This window comes from Callospermophilus lateralis, chromosome 6 (genome assembly GCF_048772815.1).
Source record: "Callospermophilus lateralis isolate mCalLat2 chromosome 6, mCalLat2.hap1, whole genome shotgun sequence".
NCBI classification, from domain to species: Eukaryota; Metazoa; Chordata; class Mammalia; order Rodentia; family Sciuridae; genus Callospermophilus; species Callospermophilus lateralis.
Genome location: NC_135310.1, coordinates 2,293,085 through 2,317,083, shown reverse-complemented (window position 1 = coordinate 2,317,083; position 23,999 = coordinate 2,293,085). Strand labels below are relative to the sequence as shown.

The 23,999-nt window shown below is 34.7% G+C and overlaps 1 protein-coding gene across 1 annotated transcript in view; it reads left to right on the top strand.

Moving 5' to 3' along the window:
• Nucleotides 1-2,698, top strand: part of LOC143641809 (thyroid receptor-interacting protein 11-like) — a 55,209-nt gene extending 52,511 nt beyond the window's left edge. Inside the window, exon 10 of the mRNA XM_077109629.1 lies at nt 1,907-2,698. Within this exon, the coding sequence (XP_076965744.1) occupies nt 1,907-2,698 (792 nt within the window). The remainder of the gene's footprint in view (nt 1-1,906) is intronic.
• Nucleotides 2,699-23,999: the final 21,301 nt, after the last annotated feature.

The window sequence follows — 23,999 nt, the reverse complement described above, 5'->3', positions numbered from 1 at the left end:
AGAAAAGGGAAAAATCCTTCCTCAGAGTTCAGCAGTGGAAGAAGTGTTCAGGCTAAAACAAGCCCTGGCTGATGCTGAGAAGGAAATCATGAGACTAAATGGCTTAAACCAGGATAACCGTCTTGCTGAAGACAATCTGAAACTTAAAATGCATGTTGAAGCTTTAGAAAAAGAAAAGTCATCATTGAGTCAAGAAAAAGAGGAACTTCAGATGTCACTGTCAAAATTGAGCTGTGACCATCAAGTCATGAAAAACAGAGCTTCAACAGACATGAATTTGAATGTACGATTACTAGACTTACAAGTTCACTTGAAGGCAAAGGAGGAAGAACTGAATGAGACTATCAATGAAGAGAAAATGCTGATAGCTGAGTTAGAAGAACTGGATCATCCGAATCAGGAAGCTACAAAGCACATGATTTTGATAAAAGATGAGCTATCCAAACAACAAAATGAAGGAGACCTTGTCATCAAGAAGTTGGAACAAGAACTAGATGATGAAAAAAAGAGAGTTCATCAACTTGAGGATGATCAAATGAACATATCCCAAGAGTTGCATGTGCAGAAGGAGAAGTTGACTGGGAATGCACAGAGCCTCAGTGATTTGCATTTAACCAAGCAGAAGCTTGAAGGTAAAGTAGAAGATTTAGTAGATCAGCTAAATCAGTCACCAAAAAATAGTTTAAACATCCAGCAGGAAAACCTTGGGCTTAAGGATCCCATTAGACAAATTGAAGATGAGCTGTCTGGATTGAAGAGTAAGTACCGAAGTTCTCTGAATGAAGACTCTAACAGTCATTGTAAGGATGACATGCTTAAAGAACGGGAAGCAGAAATTGGCAACTTAAGGCAAAATCTTTCTGAAGTAGAACAGCTCAATGAAAATTTAAAGAAAGTTGCTATTGATCTCAAAACAGAAAATGAAATGTTGATTTTAGCACGTGAAGATGTAAGGCGTAAGTTGGAAGAATCTATTGCTGCTAACAATCAAATCTCTCAAGAAAAAGACACTATCATGGAGACTCTAAAAAGAGACAAAGAAGAGATAGAAGCCAAACTTCACCAGGCAGAAAAAAGACTGTTGGAAGAAGCAAATAATCACAGGCAGACTATTCAGGAACTCTCCAATGCACATCATTTGAATACCTCTGCCTTACAGCTGAAACACGAGTGTGTAGTGCAACTCAATCAAGAGAAGGACTTTGAAATAGCAGGACTCAAAAAGAATATTGAGCAAATGACTGCTGATGAAAAAGAAATGGAGGAAATTTTGGCATCTTATATAGAAGACGAGGAGCAATTGAAACAAGTCCTAAATGAGAAAGAAGTTTTTATTGAAAAACTCGAAGAAAAAAATTCAGAACTACAAAAGGATTTAGATAAGTGTTCTCAGGCCTTAAGAGAAAATGAAACTTTAAGGCAAGTCATTGAAAGAAAGGACAGAAATCTTACCTACATGAAAGCAGAAAACAACTATCTGCAATTCGAACTGGAAACACTTAGGGAACAGCAAAATCAAGCTGTACCAGTGGCTGAGCCTAAAGCTCTTGATGCTATCACAGAACTAGAATTGGAGGTATCTCAACTGAATATAGTCAAAAATCATCTGGAAGATGAAATTGAAGACCATCTGAATATAATTGAAAATCAAAACCAGCGTAAAATGCAACTACTTCAGTCTTTACAGGAGCAGAAGGAGGAAATGGATGAATTGAAGTACCAATATGAGCAGATGAATGCTGCGCATAGCCAGTTACTTTTAGACAAAGAGGAGGAGATTAAGAACTTGCAGACAACTATTGAAAAAATAAAAGCCCAGTTGCCTGGAGAAAGAGGAGATGCTCAAACATTGAATTCTGATATTTTTCAAGAGACCAAAGTAAAAATCCTAAGAACAAAAGAGGTTCAACACTTACAGGACCAAGAATTACGCCTAAACCGGGAGCTAGAAAGGCTACGCAGCCAGCTCTTGGAATCAGAAGAGTCTTACGCCCAGGAAATATTGGCTGCGGAAGACAAAGAGATTCAACTGAGACAGAAAGTCACACTCTTGGAGGAGAAGCTAGCTACATCTTCTAAGGCAAGTCATCAAGCCAGTGTGCAGATAGAGTCCCTGCAGGAACAGTTGAGTCTGGTCTCTCAACAGAGGGATGAGAATGCACTGCAGCTTTCGCTCTGCCAGGAACGAGTAAGGCAGTGTGCCCTGTCATCAAGTAACCTAGAGCACGCCCAAGAAGAAGAGAAAGCTATGCATTCTGCTGAACTAGCCAAAGGAAAACAGTTGGTAGCTGAATGGAAGAACAAGGCCGAAAAGCTAGAAGGAGAAGTATCATCATTGCAGGAACGTTTGCATGAAGCAAATGCTATGTTGGATTCTGCTTCCAAACTGAGAGAAGACTTAGATCTCAAGGAAGAAGAGATGGAAGAACTGAAAAAACAAAACGAGCTCCGAAAAGAAATGTTGGACCATGCACAACAGAAATTGTCCACTTTGGTCAACAGCACAGAAGGAAAACTAGACAAGGTCCTCATGAGAAACCTTTTGATCGGTCATTTCAAGGCACCAAAAGGCAAACGTCTTGAAGTATTGCAGTTGATGGGGAGCATTCTGGACATTCCAAAGGACAAAATGGAGCAGTTGTTGCATAAAGATCATGGTGGTGTCAGTAAGAGAAAGCAAAAAAGCGGGTGTATGTAAGTGTACAGGTACTAGGCATTTTATTTTATTTTTTGAGTTCTTGTTGTTGTGATTTTTTGCCATAGTACTTTTTTAAAAATTTGTTTTGTTTTTTGTAGCACTTTTTGTTTATAGAATTTTGTTCCAATGTAGCAGTTAATCATCACCAGTCATCAATTCTGATGTAATTTTGTGAGCAACTGTACAGAGCAGCATTCTTGAACCATTAGTTCCAACCTCTTTTTTTAAAAAAAGAATAATATTTCTTAAATTTAATGGCATTAAGATAAAAATGATACATGTAATTACAGGAAACAAGAACAATCCAACCCATAAGAAGGAGGTCTCAGATTTAGAGTACATGAAAACCAAATATAATGTTGCAAAAAGTTGAGAATATTTATTTTATCCACGATAACATTGTACAACTACCAAGGGAAAATTCCAACGGGGAGGACCTAAACATGAAGCTTAGTGGATAAATTCTAAGATGCTTTGAATCCCAATTCTATGACCCCTATCCATTTTGCTTATTTCCACTTCTACAGAAAAGTCACTTCACATTAATCCAGTTTTCCAGATGTTAAATATGTCCAGAAGGAAGAGTATTTTTATGAGTCAACCCCAAAGTGGGATCACATGATCCATTGCCAATGCAAAAGTTAATTAGTAAGAATGCATCATTAAATATCTGGACTGTTTATCTACATACTATTGGGGGCTCTACAATAATTCTTATAAACACATTTTATACAACAGTAGATCAAAACAAGTTGGGGAGAGAAATAAGCTAACAACAGTTTTTGAAAGATGAAAAGCTTAAAATAGTAGTAGTTACAAACTTTTGATAAATTAAGGTAAAGGATGAATCAAAAGTTTCTATCTTAAGTAGGTGAAATCAGAGAAGAGAAAAAGCAGATTGCATAGCACATACTTCTCTGACACCTGTCGTCTCTAAAACCACTCAGAACATTTTTATTAAAATTAATTTAAATTAAATTTAATATATTTTTAAATATAAATTATATTATCATTTAATATAAATTAATCGAATTTAAATTTACTTTATTAATTAGTATTGTTTAAATTTCTTTTATTAATACTATTGTTTGATTTACATTTATTTTATTAACTGATATTGTTGATTAACTTGAATTATAGTATGATTTATATTTAAAAATTCATTAAATTTCATTTAAATTAATACAATTTAACAAAGTAAATTTAAATAATATAATATAGATTGAATTATTTAATATTTACTCTATAATTTAATATACATGTCAACAAAGTTAATTTTAATAAAAATGCTCTTAGTTGTTTTAGAAATTACAGGTGGCAGTGAAGTATTAGCTATATTATCTTCTTTTTTCTCCTCTTTGATTTTACCTAACTTAAGATAGAAACTTTTGGTTTATCTTTTGTTTCACTTTACAAAAATAAAAAAAAGGGAGACAAAACACCCAGTAGCTACCCATATCAGCTTTTCCTTTCTTATTTCTAAATTTCACCTTAACATTTACATTATTTTACCAAAATTAAGATGCCATCAGTTGTTAGGCATGAACAAAATCACTGAGACAACAACTGGAAGATGCATCCCAAAGTCAGATTGGCTAAGTATTCAAAACATATAAATATCTGAGAACTGATGACCTCTGATAGTAAAGTTTCCAACCTATGGAAAGTTTCCAAATGCTATGGAAAATGATGACATTTCTTTTTTTGTGTTTTTAAGTTGAGAACCTTCTAAGTACCAAGGTACGTTCTCAGAAATTGTAGGTAACTCAAGTCTTGAAATTTCTTATTTTTCCTGTACTATAGAAAAAGGGACTCACAATTCCTTGAGCTCTGCTAGCATTTTAGTGACAGGAAAAACTTCAATGATGCATAGTTTTTTGTTTGCATTCAATGTCTACCGATCTTACATACTTTGGGAAGGGTCACAAGCCACAGACCTTATGCCTTCTGCTCTATTTCGAAGCTTCCAGCATCAGTTGCAACAATTCTAGGAAACACTGGGAATACTCTATGGTACAAAATGCACAATTAATTTTTTTTGAAACCATCCCTCAGACATGAGTCATTAGGTGACTTTCTTGTTCTAAGTAAATTTACTGAATTATTATTAAGTGATAACATGTTAGGCCAAAATGAAAAATGGAAGCACATGCTTCACATCAGAGCAAGGAAGAAGGAAGAAGGTCTGATGTGTGGTAAAATGCATGAACATGCAAATATTATCCAGCCTTCTGAAGTCTAATTTTCTCCCTTTATAATTTATTTTTTGGAGGTTACATTCTTGCATGATATGCCTGGAACAACTTTTGGGGGGATACAATCAGAAATTCAGCACTAAAATCTGCCTTCCTGCAACATAACATGGCTTACTCCTGAGAAGAATATCAAAGTATATATTTTGCTTCGACGTGCCAAATTACTTGGAATCTTCTTCCAATAGACTTCACATGGTTGGGAAAAGCAGAGTTCAGATTTGTCAGGAGAGATTTTTATGTATTCTGCTCACTCCATTGTGTCTAGGTGAGCCTTTGGGTTTCAATGCCTGGAAACACACTTCTTATATTTCAGAATTGAAGAGCTCTTGGAAACAGCGACCTCACTGCATGCTTGAGAAAAATATGTTATATAGGTAGCCAGAAAATTACAAAGATTAATATAGATTCAAGATTTTTAAGACAGGGGTTTAATGGAGAAAACAGCAAGAGAGCCTTAGAAATTTCATACTCCCTGCATTCTTAGGAAAAGCTTCTATGTTGTAAAGAAGATAACACCAAACAGAAAAGTTCCTAAGAAAATATTGTGCTTTCAGTTTCCTTGTCTCATAAATTTTATTAAAGTTTCATTAAAGACCCTGAATTTGCTAGCCTTTTTATTAAATACTTATTTGAGATATTCTATTAATGTCTATCCCTGGATTTGATTTGGTCTCACATTAATGTCGCTCCCTGTGACAAAGGGTACACGGGAGGCAGGCAGGATCAGCCTGTCCTCTCCAAGGCACCAGCTGTGGGAACCACCCTCTGACAGAGGTAGTGAAGCACACTAGCTTCTCCTGGGCTGAGCTAGAGGGTAAGTATCTCAACCTGGCCTGCCACCCAACCTGGCCCACAATCACACTGAGTCGGGAGAGGAGACAACCAAGAAGGTGCAACAGTCTCAACTTTATTTTGTCAGGGACAAGTTTATATAGTGATAGAAGGAGGGAGTAGGAAGAGACAGTAGGAAGAACGAAGAAGGGGCAGGTACGTCACTATCACTAAGGGGCCTAGGAAGATTTCAGATTCAACCATTAGGCAGCACGAAGGTCAAAAGCCCATGCAGAGGCTAAAAGCCTGCGAACACCAATCCAGCCAGGTCATGTATACGGAAATGCTCTGGAAGAACCCATGAGGCCACCTCAGCCACCAACCAATAATGGCCTCGGTCCCAAGAGAGGTAAAACGTTCCAACAATTAAAATGTGTCTACTTTTTATGAGCACAGATGAAATAGTATTTGAGATGATTTATTGCAAACCTTTAGTGCCACAGTCCGGCTGCAGCAAAATAACCGGGGTGTGAGGAGCAACTTGTGTACATGGATACAGCAGGAGTGGGAGCTGTTTATTGTAGGACAGAAGGGGTATATATACATTCCACACAGCTTATCTTAATTAACATAAACTAGATACAGCAGTCAACCAATAAGGAATCTCCACACTTAAAGGCTCCCTGGCGTTCCTTCACAAACCACTCCCTCTGGCAAAATGCCAGGCGCCATCCTGACTTGTTTACAGACCCTAACACTTTAGTAGTTTATGGACATGGAGTGAGTATCAAATGATATAAAAAAATGGAGTTTTCTTTCATGTCTATCATCAGTCTTTGTTTCCTCAGTTGCTGGGGAGGAACATTAGGATGATTTGCTTAGAGTAAGAAAGACTAGACTGGACAGAAGGGACTGGAGCAGCTTTTCTGGTTAGCTTGTCCATTTGAAAAACTTTTATCTGGGACAGGCAAAATATAACAAAGACCAAAATCCATTGAACTGATCAAACCCTGCAACAGTTAACCAGAGTAGCTTCCTCGTCTCTGCCCCCAATTTTGGAGCAATGCACTGTAGGTGATACTTTGAATGATCCTTGGCACTGAAGAACTGTCATCCAGCAATTTATTTCCTTTTTTCATGTCCTTCTCAGGGATGATAATAAGTGATTTCCAGACATGAGGAGAGGGAGGAGTAAGAGAAGGTACTGGGAAATCTAATAACCCAAATTAGGTTATGTGAAGGTACCAATGTGTAATAACAAAGGCCGTTATTTTGAACAATTGTAATGCACCAAACAATGATGTTACTAAAAGAAACAAAAAGAATAATATGATTTCTATAACTTCAAAATAATCTGATCTTTAGGAAAACTATTTTAAAAATAGTTTGTGCCTATCTATCGGACTTTTTACCTGTTTATCAAGGCTTAGTCTTATGAGGACATGGATTAAAAAAAAAAAAATCTTGTAAACTTAGCAGGGTGTGGTGACAGATTCCTTTAATTCCAGGGGTTCCAAGCCAGCCTCAGCAATTTACAGACACTCTGTAACAAAATAAAATAAATACAACAGGGAATGTGGCTCAGTGGTTAAGCATCCCTGGGTTTAATCCCATACCTAAACAAACAAACAAAAATCACATAAACAATCTTTTTTAAACCTATGCAATTGAGATTGATCACAAAGTCATTCAAATCACCAGTGGCACAAACACATAATGAATTTGAATTTGAGTTTTAGATACCAATGAATCTTATGCAAAATGACTGTCCTGACAAAAAATGTGTGGACTTTCATCTGTGTATGTGCAGAGATTCATGTATCTTCAGGTCTATAAAGAAATTCAGTAACCTCATGAGGCAGTATTTCAACAATCTAATTTCACAAGTGCTAATCTCTTGCTGTAATATATGGGCTAAAAATAACATTTCTAACTCCATATTCTACCTGTTATGGTTTCCTAGAGATGCTGAGTCTATGTAATCTTATTTAGTCAGCTTAGTAACTACTTTAAAAAACAATGACAACTCTGAAGGTATTTTAATTAGGGAACTGGTTGGAAATAGTGCTGTATCCTTCCTATCCTGGTAGAGCAAGAGAAAGAGGTTCAATTGTTGCTTCTAAAGACCAAAGTTGGATTCAGGCTTAGAAAGCCCTTTGAGTTACTTCTCTAGCAGCCACGCTGAGAGTTTCCAAGTCATTTATGTGTATACAGAACAAAATCAGATCAAGATGAATAAGCAAATGAGGGTATGGAATCCTGGAGTGCCCATCCACCTGAGGATGTGTGTGGGAGCCACAGAGAGTTCCTCTCATTGACAAGCAGAGGGAGTGCTTCATTGAATCCTTGGGTCCATCTGTGTTGACACACACCTTGTGGTCTTCAGGCAAGGAAAATGATAGAGTTGACAACTGAAAAACTAGTCAGGTGACTTTAACTAATGGGACTTAAGAACCAGCTGATAAGCTTGATGGAAATTTCACAGTAACTAAAGAAATGTGGACTTATTCTATCTTATTTTTGGAGCTCTGGGCAACTTGCCAGACAACAATATTTGAACATATATTCACCACTGACATTTTAAGATGTTCTGGAAAATGCCAAAGCAACAGGACTTCAAACCAATATTTCTATCTATTTCGCAGTGCCAATCTCAGCTCTTAGCTAGGGCTGGTTACATAAAGACATGAGCTAATGGTCTTTGGCGGTAATGTGTGTGTGTGCATGAGGATTAAGAGTAGTGGTGGTGGAGAGATGTGGAATGTCCATTCAGTAGTTTAATTACTTCCTTCCCATTGAAAGTAAATCTGGGTCACTAAGTTAAGAAATACATTTTCTATTTTATGTAAGGCTTAGGGCTAAATGCAGCTTTTATTTTTTTATACAAGAGTAGGCCAGTGCTGAGCACAGGGAGCATATGAAGCTGGAGGTGGCACTTACAGTGAGCAAGGCTGAGCCACACTAAGGAAGGCTAAACCACAGTAGTCTTTGGCCTAGGACCTTAGCTCACCTTGGCTACAAGAATAGTATTGTCACATGGCAACACATTTCTTCTCCTTTCATATTCAGGATTAATGCTTCTAAAGGAATTTGATGGTTTGGGTACAGAATTAATAGCAACTTCATCTTGAATATCCCCCATACAGGCCACTTCATCCTCAGGATTATGGACTCTGGAGCTTTGTTCTCATGGAATTTATTAAGGGGCATATCATATCATGAAAAGAAAGACTGAAAAACAGCTCCAAGAACAATACAGCACTTTAAGCTCCATGTAAAGTATATAATACCCTTGAAGCTAAAAGGAAAAGTATTTGTTGAAATAGTTTTGCTAAAATATATACTTCTGCACATAAGAATAGCCAAGAATTGAAGATGATAAAAGTAATAATATAAACGTTGCTTTATTATATACAAAGGGGCCTTAATAAGTTTTAAAAAGTTTCTTACAGGAACACTTTTTATATTTTATCTCATAAAGACATTTAACAAATCTATACAGAGAGAGAAGTATAAAAATCTTTTTAGAGCAAATGTTCATATGCAGAAATGTTTAACAATTTAAGTGTTCTATCAGAATTCTCCTTGGGATGTTGATTTTTTAGTTTTTGTGAGAGACTGAAAGAATTTTGACAAATAAGGTGATCCCTTAGGCTTTATAAGGAAAAATCATAAATTAATTAGATTTCTTGGTATACAGTTGATAGTTTATTCTCTAAACTTGTGACCTAAGCCAAGTATCTCTAGTGGATAAATATCTCACTGTTTATTTCAAAAATTTTCCCAATCATCCCTGAATAGTGCTTTCAAGGATCCTTTAGCAGTAAAAATAGTAGTTAAAAAGTATATCCTCTGTATCACACTGAGAATAATTGATGGCTAGATATCCCAGATTTCAAGTCAAGTTTCTTCCAGACACATCTGTGCAACAAATGAAAATGCAAAGCATTTCATTGTATAGTGTTTCATTTGATTGGGGAATAAATTGAAAATTTATTCCTGTTTATTTTTCTGTTCACATTAAATATGTGATATAGAATATGAAAGCAAGTTACAATTTGGTAATGTCTTGAGTATAACCAACTTGTCAAAAGCGAGGATTTATATATTTCTAAAAATAGATAGCTATCACTACTTCAGCTATTTGATACAATATTTTGAATGTTTATCTTAAAAATAAATTTTCCTTCTATGTAAGCATATCTGTTTCCTGAATGAACATACTATGTTCTGTGTATTAATTAGCCTTATGCTTGAGTACAGAGATTGCAAAACTTTTTCTTCATAACATTGTATTTACTGTTACAAAAGCAGAAAACATTGCTGAGAAAGCTCAATCCTAGTGAGTTTTGAAACCCACCAGAACGTAACAATGGTAACATAAAATAATGGAAAATTGCATTGAGGAAAGAAAGAGAAAATAGTGTATTGCCTCTTTTAGAACTCAATTCAAGATGGGAAGAAATAAGTGAAGGGATTTTGTTGTTTTGAAAAATTATAGAGTCACAGAAAGTGTTCAAGGAAGTATAGAACAGTAGTATGTACCTTCCACTCGGTTTCCCCAATGGTTTCTTCTTATACAACTGTAGTGCAATATCAAAACTAGGAAGACCAACCAATGTTAGAACAATGTGTTGTAGTTCTATGACATTGTATCATCTGTGTAGTGACCAATACAAACCAGATAGAGAACTATTCCATTACCACTAAAATTTCTCTTTCCACTTTCTATTTTCTGTTGTGTGTATGTCTGTGTGTATGTGTAGAGTTTACATATGGTAATCATAGCATGTAATATATGTATACAGTGGCATTTCAATATATAAATACCATGTATAATAATCATGTCATGGGCATATCTCTCACAGAGGACATGCCAATTCTTTGTGTGGGGAACATTCAAAATTCTCATTATTAGCTGTTTTGAAATATTACTTATTGTGAGCCGTAGTTATCCTACATGTTACACAAAATAAGGAGTCATTCCATCCATCTGCACCCCTGCACCTATTAATCATTCTCTGCCTACACACCCACACACACCTCTCCCAGGCTCTGTTACCACTATTCTTTCTTGTACTTCTTTGAGATCACCTTTAGTTTCCACATGTAAGTGTGAACAGGCAGTATTTGTCTTTCTGTGCCTGACTTGTTTTGCTTAATATAATGTCCTCCAGTTCTCCTCCCTCTTGCTACCCTTTTACAACATCACTGCCAACACCACCCCCATCACTATCCACTAACTTTTTCTCCCTCTCCATAATTTTGTCATCTCAAGAATGTTTTATGAATGGAATCATGCACTATATGACTTTTTGAGATTGGCCTTTTTCCATGCAGCATGATATCCTTGGGATTCACCTGAGTTGCTGCATGGGTGAACATTTCATTCCTTTTTATTGGAATAAACATCCACCAGAGTCAGAGCTGGGCCCTGTGATAAGGGTAGGTTTACTTGTTTAAGAAACTAGTGACCTGTTTTCAGAGTGGCTGTACCATTCTCAGTATTCACCAGCAAGGTATGAGAGATCCAGTTTCTCTGCATCCTGTATCATCTGTATCTGGTATTACCACTTTGGTTATCTTTGTTTAACCTATGAAGTGTGATGATGCCTCAAGATGGTCTCAGATTGCATCTCCCTAATGCTAATGATTTCCAACATCTTTTCAGATCGTTATAGTCATCTTTATATCGTCTTCAAAAAAACTATATGTCTTCTTATTTTAACTATATTCATAGGTACCGAGTGCTATTGCCAAGCACCAAGTGATTTCTTCAAGTAGTAAGAGCATTTTAAAATTAAATGTTAGTTTTCCTACAGAGGACCCTTTAGCAAGATACCCTAGGAAGTGTATAGAATAAAATTACAATGTATATATACCATTCTATAGTTAATGATTATGAGTAAAATTTAAGAATCACTTTCAAATTGCCAAAGATACAAATAATATAAATTTCTCAAACAAAGTGAAACAGACAATTACATAACATTTTTCAAATTTTAAAATAATAGGTAAGATTATAGTTGTAGTAGAATACAATGGAAAGGATTATAATTTTTTTTCTGGGTAAATCTGTATAGAATAATATCATGTAATGAATATGGTTATAATAATCAGAAAGTGGCTGGGGATATAGCTCAGCTGGTACAGTGCTTGCCTATCATGCACAAGGCCCTGGGTTCAATGCCCAGCACCAGTAATAATAATAATAACAATAATAATAATAATAATAATAATAATATCATAATAATTATAGTCGGAAAGTAAGAAAAGATGACTAAGCACATGTCTTTATATAGGATTAATTGTTCAAGTGACTTCTCTTTATTCTCCTTTTCACTTTTAGTTCATAACACAAAGAAAACTACTGACTCAAAAATTCAATGTAAGTAAACAGTGTAGGGGAATCAAATGCTCACCTGAAAGCAATCAAAATTGTGTTTTGAAATCTCCTGATAATTCTCCTGAATGACTGACTTAACTTACCTGAAATTATTCATCATTTTATCCAACCAATATTTACTAGCACTCATGTGTCTTTACTAAGCTAGCACTGTATAAGACTCTTGGAGTCCATGACACATAAAATATATTTGATGCTCTTAAGAGACTTAAAATAGAGTAGACAGAGACAAAATTGTAAAATGCTTAATGTTTCCTTAAAAATTGAAAAAAAAAAGAAATGATCTCTGTGGTTCAGAAGGGTTAACTCTCTGAACTATTTTAAATATTTTCTTGATAATTCAAATTCATGACTAGAAAAGAGAAAGCAAGAGAAAGACGGAGAGATAGTAGTTGAAAGCAATGGTCTATACATAAAAGTTACTCAGGACATTTTGTTCATTTGCTCTATCATTTTCTCTAAATAAGGCGATGTGCTTTTGGCTAATGAAAATGGTTGTATCTATTGTGTACTCTATGTATGTATTTGCATGTCTTTGTTACTTAATAACTAACCAGCCCCAGACATTGCACATAACGGTTTTATCAGTTACCTTTAGAGTACTTTTTTTTTTTTCTTTCCCATTTGAGATTTGATAATCAGAAAAATTCTTCTGGGATAAGCTGAAGAGTGTCCCTGCCCCAAATTAATATGTTGGGGTTCTAATCCCCAGTGCCTCTGAAGGTATCTGTAGAGAACATTTTAAAGAGAGGATTAAATTAACACGAGATTATTAGGATGACTTCTAATTTGCTAGGATTGGAAATCTTATAAGGTGAAATTTGAATATAGATGTGTATAAGGGAAAGAATATTTAAAGACACCAGGAGAAAATGAACATCAACAAGCCAGGGAGCCTGGCTTCAAAACAGAGCTGCTTATCTCATAGAGATAAAAAAACACACCAGTGAGGGAAAGAAAGATCTGAGGAATGAGATGTCCCCTTCTAGGGATTCAACTCCAATGACCTACCCTCCCATTGGGAGTTGGTAACAAATGTATGCCCTACTGCCTACAGTTTTTACCAACTCCCAATAATCCTGTCAAATTATAAACCCATCAGTGGATTGATCCACTGATGAGGTTTGACCTCATGATCCAATTCACCTTTCTGTGGAGCCACCTGGGCCACCAACTGCAAGTTACCCTTCACCTGTGTTTTGTTCACCTTTCTATTTGGATTACAGATTAACACTCTCAGCTCTGAGATAGAAGCCAAAATTTATGTATCCTTTATACTGTTTAAACAACAACAGATAACATTTATGTCACTATACTAAGCATTTACATAATAGATAAGAGAGCAGATGTCTTTTTTGGGGGGGGGGAGTGGCTATTAGGGATTGAATCAGGGACTCTGGACCCACATCCCCAGCCCTGTTTGGTATTTTATTTAGAGACAGGATCTCACTGTTTGGTATTTTATTTAGAGACAGGATCATCAGGAGTTCAAAGAAAGCCTCTTCGATTTTGTGAGTCTTTATACAAGTTAGAAAGACCCTGTCTCAAAAGAAAAAGTTAAAAAAGGGTTGCGAATGTGACTCAGTGTTTAATGGCCCTAGGTTCAATCCTATATACCAGAAAAAAAAAAAAAAAAAAAAAAAACATTAAACCTAAGCTACTCTAAATGCCTTTGATGCCTTGTCTTTTCCACTCCCCCAGCCTCCACTGGGATCTCAGATCTGCCTCCCCTTATTCTGACGTTCCAATCCACCTGTCTTGTTTCAGTTTGTCAATGCAGAAAAAAACTCTTTCCTGATACAGTTCACACATCAGTTTTCTTTGCCTACAACTGTAAATTTCTTCATAATTTACCTGCTAAGCATACTTAATGCTGCAAGAAACAGATGATATTTCATTTACTCAGACTCTTTTTGGATAATCTATTGCAAAGCAAGCATTTCAGTTCTGCTTTCTTGCAATAATTGTACATTTTGAGTAGAGTATATTTTAAAATATGTACTTATTCATCTAGTTATTCACTTATTTATTCTTTCTTCTAAATTAGTTTTCTAATTGGACAGAACTTATGTCTGTTTGTTCCTCATGAATTCCTTTGCTGAGATAGTACCAAGAACCTTGTCAGTGTTAAAAGTATACTTTTGGAGTGAGGTAATAATATTGGCCGTATATAGTTGCACATTCTATGTATACTTTAGGAGAGCAAAGGAACACTATGAGGCTTATTTTCCAGATAAATAGAACACATGATTTTAAAGCACTGTTCCTATTGTGAGAACTTAGAAAAAGCATAAGAGCTACAAGCTATAAAGTGCCAGGCATTTTATATTCACTATAGTTAATTTTTACAATGACACTGAGCTCTACAGATGAATTAACTCCAGATTAGGGAAGTCAAGAAATCTACCCAAGATCAAGTTATGAATAATAACTTAGTCAAGATTCAAAACTAGACGTTTTATTTCTAAGACCTCCCTTTTCTTTGCACTACTATCCTGTATTGTATGCAACATCTGTTGATCTAAGAAATACTATTAATATTTTTACAAGTTTTACAAGTAATTTGTTTTACGGATATTAAAGTGACATTTCTTGCTTTGAACTTGATTTACAGTAAGACAGACATAAAATATAATTTCTAATTATAATTTCTAATGTACGTGTTAAGCATACTTATGCTTCAAGAAACAGATGATATTTCATTGACTCAGACTCTTCTTGGACTATCTATTGCAAAGCAGGCATTTCAGTTCTGCTTCCTTGCAGTAATTGTACATTTTGAGTAGAGTGTATTTTATAATATGTACTTATTCATCTAGTTATTCACTTATTTATTCTTTCTTCTAAATTAGTTTTCTAATTGGACAGAACTTATGTCTGTTTGTTCCTCATGAATTCCTTTGCTGAGATAGTACCAAGAACCTTGTCACTGTTAAAAGTATACTTTTGGAGTGAGGTAATAATATTGGCCGTATATAGTTGCACATTCTATGTATACTTTAGGAGAGCAAAGGAACACTATGAGGCTTATTTTCCAGATAAATAGAACACATGATTTTAAAGCACTGTACCTATTGTGAGAACTTAGAAAAAGCATAAGAGCTACAAGCTATAAAGTGCCAGGCATTTTATATTCACTATAGTTAATTTTTACAATGACACTGAGCTCTACAGATGAATTAACTCCAGATTAGGGAAGTCAAGAAATCTACCCAAGATCAAGTTATGAATAATAACTTAGTCAAGATTCAAAACTAGACGTTTTATTTCTAAGACCTCCCTTTTCTTTGCACTACTATCCTGTATTGTATGCAACATCTGTTGATCTAAGAAATACTATTAATATTTTTACAATTTTACAAGTAATTTGTTTTACGGATATCAAAGTGACACTTCTTGCTTTGAACTTGATTTACAGTAAGACAGAAATAAAATATAATTTCTAATTCTAATATAATTTCTAATGTACGTTTTAAGCATACTTATGCTTCAAGAAACAGATGATATTTCATTGACTCAGACTCTTCTTGGACTATCTATTGCAAAGCAGGCATTTCAGTTCTGCTTCCTTGCAGTAATTGTACATTTTGAGTAGAGTGTATTTTATAATATGTACTTATTCATCTAGTTATTCACTTATTCTTCTTTCTTCTAAATTAGTTTTCTAATTGGACAGAACTTATGTCTGTTTGTTCCTCACGATGTCCTTTGCTAAGATAGTACCAAGAACGTTGTCAGTGTTAAAAGTATACTTTTGGAGTAAGGTAATAATATTGGCCCTATATAGTTGCACATTCTATGTCTACATTACGAGAGCAAAAGAACCAGAGGCTTAAATTCCAGGTAAATATAACACATGATTTTAAAGTGCTGTACCTATTGTGAGAACTTAGAAAAAGCATAAGAGCTACAAGCTATAAAGTGCCAGGCATTTTATATTTACTATAGTTAATTTTTACAATGACACTGAGCTCTACAGATGAATTAACTCCAGATTAGGGAAGTCAAGAAATCTACCCAAGATCAAGTTATGAATAATAACTTAGTTAAGATTCAAAACTAGACGGTTTGTTTCTAAGACCTCCCTTTTCTTTGCACTACTATCCTGTATTGTATGCAACATTTGTTGACCTAAGAAATACTATTAATATTTTTACAAGTTTTACAAGTAATTTTTTTACGGAAATTAAGGTGATGGTAATTATTATTCAAAGTACATATATGAAAATATGAATTGGAGTGAATAAACTTTGCATAGAACCATAGATATGAAAAATTTATGCTCTATATGTATAATATAAATTCTAATTCATTCTGCTGTTATATATTAATTAAAAATCAATTTTAAAAAGTTCAAATGAGAATTAAACATTATTGGCTGAGCTGTCAAATTTGAATGCTTTAAAAAAAGATATGGACTAGAATATAATACAGTGTAATTTATCTGCAAGTTTTTCAATTTATTAAATGTATTTTATGTACCTAGAAGTTTTATTTGTAAGAAACATTTGATAAATATCACATTCTCAACAGTTCAATAAAAATTAAAAGTTACAAATTTCTTTTGGTAATCTCAAAATTGGAGAATTATATTTATAAACTATTAAAATAAATAAGTAGTGTGACAAAATGGTTTCCCACTGAAATTTTGTAACTAAATGCTCTGAGGGAGATAACTCAGAAAAAAAGACAATAAGATATAGTTCAAGATAAATTAAAAGTAAAATGGTTATTAATGTTATTAAATCAAAACAAAGTAGGCTTGTTCAACAACATCAAAATTTTGTGCTTTCAAAAAGATCAATTAAAAAATGAATCATGCTTATGCAATTTAACATTATAAATGAGAATATCATAGTAACAGGAGGAGTATCGAAAATATCATCTGACTTCTTGCTGTCTACAATAATTATGTTGTAGAAAAAAAGAAGATAAGGAATAAACCATTTAATCTAAAGATGCCAAGTCTTGTAAGTTTTAAAATAAATTAATAACTTTTAATTTTTTCAGGTTTTTTTCTCTGAGAGCAAATGATTCTAAAATTAAGAAATGGCTTTGGACAAAGATCAAATTCAGATAGTGAAGGAAAACATAGTTTAAAGATTAAGTTTATGTGCACCATTCAACCCAGCTATCTCACTCCTTGCTTTATACCCAAAGGACTACAGGGACACAGCCACATCAATATTTATAGCAGCACAAGTCACAATAGCTCTGGAATCAACCTAGATGCCCTTCAGGAGATTAATGGATAAGGAAACATTGGTTTATATACACACAATAAACATTACTCAACATTGAATATAAAATAATGGCATTTGCCAATAAATGGATGAAGTTGGAAAATATAATGCAAAGTGAAGCAAGCCAATCCCCCAAACCAAAGACCTAATGATTTCTTTGATATGAAACTCATAATGACGATGTGGGGGGAGCATGGGAGAAATGGAGGAACTTTACATAAGGCAAAGGGGAGGAAGGGAAATGGAGGGGAGAAGGTAGTAGGAATGATGGTGGAATGAGTTAGACATCATTACCTGAAGCACATGTATGAAGACACGAATGGTATGAAAATACTTTGTGTACAATCAATGACTTGAAAAATTGTGCTCTGTATGTGTAATATGAAATGAATTGCATTCTGCTATCATGTATAACAAATTAGAATAAATAAATAATTAAACAGAAAAAAAGATGAAGTTCATATGAAGACTCCCAAATAACTAAAAAGGACATCTCACAGATCCTTTCAGAGGCAAAAGCCCCTGTAAGGATCTTAAGGTCATGTCTATCCTACCTCTGTGACTACACAGTAGGATATCTGAGAATCTTAGAGGTGATGTTCCTTCTGCAGGCTTACAAAGATTGCAAGAAACAAGGATTTATTTTAAAGAGTTTTCTGGGTGAATTAAATAAAGGATTCTATTACAAACTGACATACAAAACTTTTGAAGTTTTCTAAAAGAACCACACCAGCTTGGACTGAAAGAATCTGGGAGAATACAAAAGTAAAAGAGGACTTTGAGATCCTTTTTCTATGGGTAGGATGCATAATTCAAGACCTCTTCTACCAAAATTTAGGATAAATTTTATGTAAAAGGTAGGGTGACTCAGAGGTAAATCTGAGATTACCTTAATTTTTGAGGAGAAATTTTATAAAGCAGACCAAGTGCAGAATATTTAGGTAACAATGTCAATAAAAAATAAAATCAGCAAATGGCATTTTCAGTGTACTTTGAATATATTTATCTCTTAAACAGTTATTTGATTTCAGTATTCGAAATAAGAAATCAGTTAATACACTTGAATTCAATTATACAATGATCATTCAAACCACACAGTCCCCAAATAGATAATAGTTTTCTACCAGGGTAGGGAATAAAATTCTAGTCTCCTCTGTCCATTTAAACGCCTTCTTTTAAGCTATCTGGGGCTTTTTTACTTTTCCCAGCCTACTTCTTCTGTCTTAGTAGTACCAAAACACCTGTTAATCATTCAAAAAATACATACTGATTGAAGAGATGAATTAGCACTGATAGGCTAGGGTGCCACACTTGAGTAACCTAGGATTCTCATCCACAAGAACCAGCATCTCAACAGAGTACTGAATATTTTTAAGGAATTTATCTTTTTCTGAATTATCAGAGCTGTCAACCCTTTTCATAATATTATTTCAATGTTTGGTGATAACCCAGTTTTCTTACCAAAAACATCTCTTAGAAGGACAAAAATTTCTTCTGAATCAACTTTGCAAACTTAAAAAAAAAAAAAAAAGAATGTTCATTTCCCTCCTCACAATATGCTTGACTTTATTTAATGGTAAATATCTTATGTATTTTACATTTTCATACAAATGAAGTCTCGTTTGAAGTATCTATTTTGTCATGTCTAAAAATAAGTAAGTAATATAGTTATTAGAATTTTTTAAAGTAATTCTTTGTGACACACTACAAGTCAGACTATCACCACAGAATCTCAGATTACAATAGTTTGGCCTTCTACTGAACATGCTCTATAGATAAATGAAATATTTTTATTTTAACATATACCATGCTAAAATGATCAAGAAATAGAAAACCCCAATATAGTGACTGGTTTCACTACTTTCCAATATTTTTCTTTTTGAAGCAATCCTGGGAGTGATTGTTTATCTTCACATCAGGTACAATTTAGAAAGTTGAGGAGTGAAAATCTTTCAAAATGACAATTTGTGGTTTTTAAAGCCTTTATAAATATAACATGGAAATAATCTCCTTAGAGTGGATGGTCTCCAGAATACCCTGGTGACATACTCTGCTTTGCTTTTTGAAGAAAATATAAAATAAAGTGTTCAATAAATTGTTTTAAAATGTATTCGTATGTTGCACAGTAACAAACAAATTCATGATTTCACTAATACAGCACAGAGGGCTGTTTTAAATTTCTTCTGTATTAGCTGCTTGGTCTGCTATACTAAAATGCCTAAACTGTGTGGCTTAATAAATAAATTTTCATGTAGTCGGGAGACTGGAAGTTTGAGATAAGGGTGCCAGTACAGTCAAGCACTCTTGAGGACTCCTTCTGGCTTACAGATTATTCTCTCATGTGATGAAGGAAAAGAGCAAGCTCTCTAGTGTCTGTTTTTTTTTTTTTTTTTGTAAATAAGAATACTAATCTCATAATGATCTCTTCTAAACTATATATCCAAATATATCTCCAATGTATCACACTGAGGCTTAGGGCTTCGGTGTATGAATTTAGAGGGTGATATAATTCAGATGTCTTATTCCACCATCTTCTACAAATCCTCTTCTATTGATGAGGTTTTCACTCCATTTGTACTATTTCTTAGATTTTTTTCTAATATGTTATTTTTTCAAAATTTGTTTGAAAATGTTAACTAACTCTTTTGATATACATTTCATGAAGTTATTTGTTTAAAAGTATTTTTTTTCATTTGGCTTCTTTCACTGATTTTGACCTTTGGATATACTTAAAAATTCTAAAATTAGCCAATCATTTATTTACCTTTATACTTTTTTCTAATTTCTATACTTTAAAAGAAATTTAAGGTTTCTAATCATCTAAATTAATGTGGACATAATATATAAGGTTAAGAGTTAAAATTTTTTTTCCAAGCTGCTAGTAAATTTCTTTAGGATATTTGTGAATAATCTTTGTCTAATATAAAATGTTTTCTTTGTCTTCACACACACACACACACACACACACACACACACGGAATCTCTTTAATGCTGTTTATTTAATCTTAAGGCAATAATACCCCCCCCCAAACACTGAGTCACATTCCCAGCCCTATTTTGTATTTTATTTAGAGAGAGGGTCTTACTGAATTGCTTAGCACTTTACTTTTGCTGAGTCTGGCTTTGAACTCACCATCCTCCTGCCTTAGCCTCCTGAGCTGCTGGGATTACAGGTGTGCGCCACCAAGCTTCCCTAGTCTCTTACATTCTTTTTTGACACACTTCTTATTTTATGTTCTTGGAATGAACAGATTTGAAATGGGAAGTTTGGAATTATAACTACTAGTCTGGGAAGTTCAGTGAATAAAAGCATGACATAGATCTTACACCGACACTTGATCTCCTTGCTCATCAAAGAAAAACAAAATTGCATTGTTCTTAGCAGATCTTTTGGATGACCTCCTGTTTCCTGATATAAAACAGATGTCTTCCCATCTTCTCTGAAATTGGCTTCACCTTAAAATTCTCCTTCCCTGACATTTTCCCCAGTCTCCTCTTTACTAGCTCATTCCATATATGATGCTTGGGCCCTAATATTAGTTATTTTATATTTCCTAAGAAGGTAAATATCCTTAACAAGCCATTTCCTTCTTAATTACCTGATGATCAATTCAAAGAGGCATGCATTTCTTTTTGGCCATATCCTATCACTTCCCTAAATTCCAATGTCATACATTTCATTTCCTATAAATAATTCCAGTTGGCTATGCCATAGACACATGAAACTACACTGTACAAAGATATCTCTTGAGCTCCTCCAATACCCTCATTCTCACAGTCTGTTCTTCCTCCTGTGTTCTGTGTTTCCCTTGATATTCCAACAAGAAGCCCAAGAGTCCTTCCTATCTCATTGTCATCTCATCTCATTGGCAACATCTTAATGTTCATTTCTACTGACTTGGTTCAAATCCTCATTTTTTTTCTTACTGAATTTCTTTATCAGATTCCTTGTTGATCTCCTTCCTTCAGTTGCTCCTTCCTGAAATCTTTACACTGTAGAGTACCATCAGGATATATCATTTTGGTACCTTCCCTTACACTTCCCAATTCCTCATATAATTTTCCATGTACAAAGGCCCCCTGATTTACAATGAAATCGCTTCCTGAGAAATCCATCATAAGTTTAAAATCTTCTCATCATAAGACAAAGTATTTAATACAATGCATCTACCAACAGTCAAGCTTAGCAACACAATACACTACAGAGTATTGGTTGTTTGCCCTTGTGATGATACAAGTAGCTGGGAGCTGTATCTTAATGCCCATGCCCAACATTGAGAGAGTTTCAGGTTGCATATGGCTGCATAAATTGCATAAACTGCCAGTTTAATTATGTATAATGACTCAAAAAGTAAGTAACCTACTGAATGCACATTCCACATCTCTCCACCACCACTACTCTTGATCCTCATGCGCACACACACACACACACACACACACACACACACACACACAAACACACACATTACCACCAAAGACCATTAGCTCTTGTCTTTATATATTAAAAAAAAAAAATTTGAGAGAGAGAGAAAGAGTAAGGGCCAGAAACAAGATATACCATTCCAGGGCATATCCTCAGTGACCTACATCTTCCAACTAGGTCCTACCTCCTACAGTTTCTACCACCTCCCAATAATGCCATCAAATGTGAATCTTGCATTAGATTAATTCACTGATGAGGTCAAAACCATTATGATCCAGTCACTTTCCCAAATCTCTACCCCAAATATTGCTGCAGTGGGGGAATAAGCCCTTAACATGTGAGCCTTGGGGGACATTCCAGATCCAAATCATACCACCATGTAATTAATAATGAATTCATATCTCCTTTACAACTCCTTCACCAAAATGGTTGTCTTTGCTACTTTACAGGGCTTCCTTGGACAGTCTTCCAGAACCAGGGGGAATAAATAAAAAGAGAATAGATGGATCCTGAGACTCTTCTTATATTAGCCCCAGAATTGTATAGAAAGAACATCTTTGGAGAATGTATTATTAACTCAGCTGGGGAAAGGTGTGGAGACATTTCTAAAACCCACCCAGTGTTCCTTCCACCTGGAACCCATATCATTATTTTGCCTGAGAGACCAGCCTGTTTCCTGTTTTATTCCTAATCTATTGCCCTGCCAGGGTCTATACAGGCCTATCTGTCACCCTAATAAGCTGGATAATGTCTGCATCCTGGGATAGATTTTTGCTTTCTCAAAGACACTCTATTCCAAGAATTATAATGCTTTTTTATTAGTTTTTGAACAGTAAATGTATGTACTATTCATAGAGCATGCCAAAATAGTTTAAAAATGACACTATGGAAAATCATTAGCCAAGCACTTTGCAACTTTTTAAGACAGAATTTAAATGCAGTTTCAGGCACTCTCATAAAAACAATCTTTTTCTTTTTCTGACTGTGACTGATTTTGACTCTGCTAGGAAAATCTCAAGGTGGAAATTTCCTGAGCTGACAGCAGGTCACACTAAATTAGAGCCATCACTCTTGGGGGGAGGCAGGAGTTAAAGAATATAACTGAATTTATTTCTCCTTAGCTATACATCCATGAAAGCATTGACCAGTAACTTTCTAATTTCCCAGTTTTAAAAATAGTGGATTAGATCTTCCATTCAGCTTCTCCTGTCAGGATGGGAACAAATAGATAACTCACAGTGAAGGTTTCTCACAGTACAGTGCAGAAAACTTTTTTTTTTCCCAAGACAAGATCTTTTCCTTTTATTTCTTTTCCAAGTTTATATTATTTTTCCATGGCACGTGATTGGAATATAAAAACCAGATACACTATACTCTGTAAATGGATCTCTAACATGGAAACCTGATTGAGGGGCACACAGACTTTCACCAGAAGGAGTGATTCATGCGGACTGAATCACAGCCCATGCATTCCCACCCTTCATCTCTCAAATGTTCTTTAGGAAAAATAGACTATTCCTCTGCCTCTAGATAGCTTTTATTTCCTAGTCACATTAATGGACACCCTAAACACTAAAATTTTAGTATGGGTAGATAACTATGAATTTAATCCAGTGTTTGACAGATTTCCAGGAACTGAAGGCAAAGGGAACACTGTTTTCTATTAATGACTTTCATCCTCCCTCAACTTTTAAAAAGAGAGGTTTTTTCCTGTGCATCTATCCTGACATCACTCTAAACTTTGTTTTTTCTTATCTCTTCTTTTGGCATGTATTTTGTTCCCCAAATCCAAGGTAACTCCATAATCAGCTATAGTGACTAGAACAAACTATACGGAAGTTTAATGCATTGTAGCCCAAAGTATTTGCTTTTCCTTCCTTGTGTCTGTGGTTTGTCTGGGGTGACTGCTGCAAGCTGAAGTTGGGCTGTGCTTGGTCCCAGCCTTATATCGTTTCAAGTGGACTCTGTATGAATACACATACTCCTAAATCCAGAAGCTACACAAAGCACATTCTCAAGGTGGCTTAGAGGAATTCATGAAAGCAAGCACAAATCTATGATTCCTCTTAAGACCTACAGGCCTGTTTAGTTCTCTTTTCAATTTGAATCAACAACAGAATATGACTATGAATAGATAATTATTTTTACTGAAACATTTATTAATAGAAAGCTGTTTCCTCAAATAAAGGAAACAATTATCCTA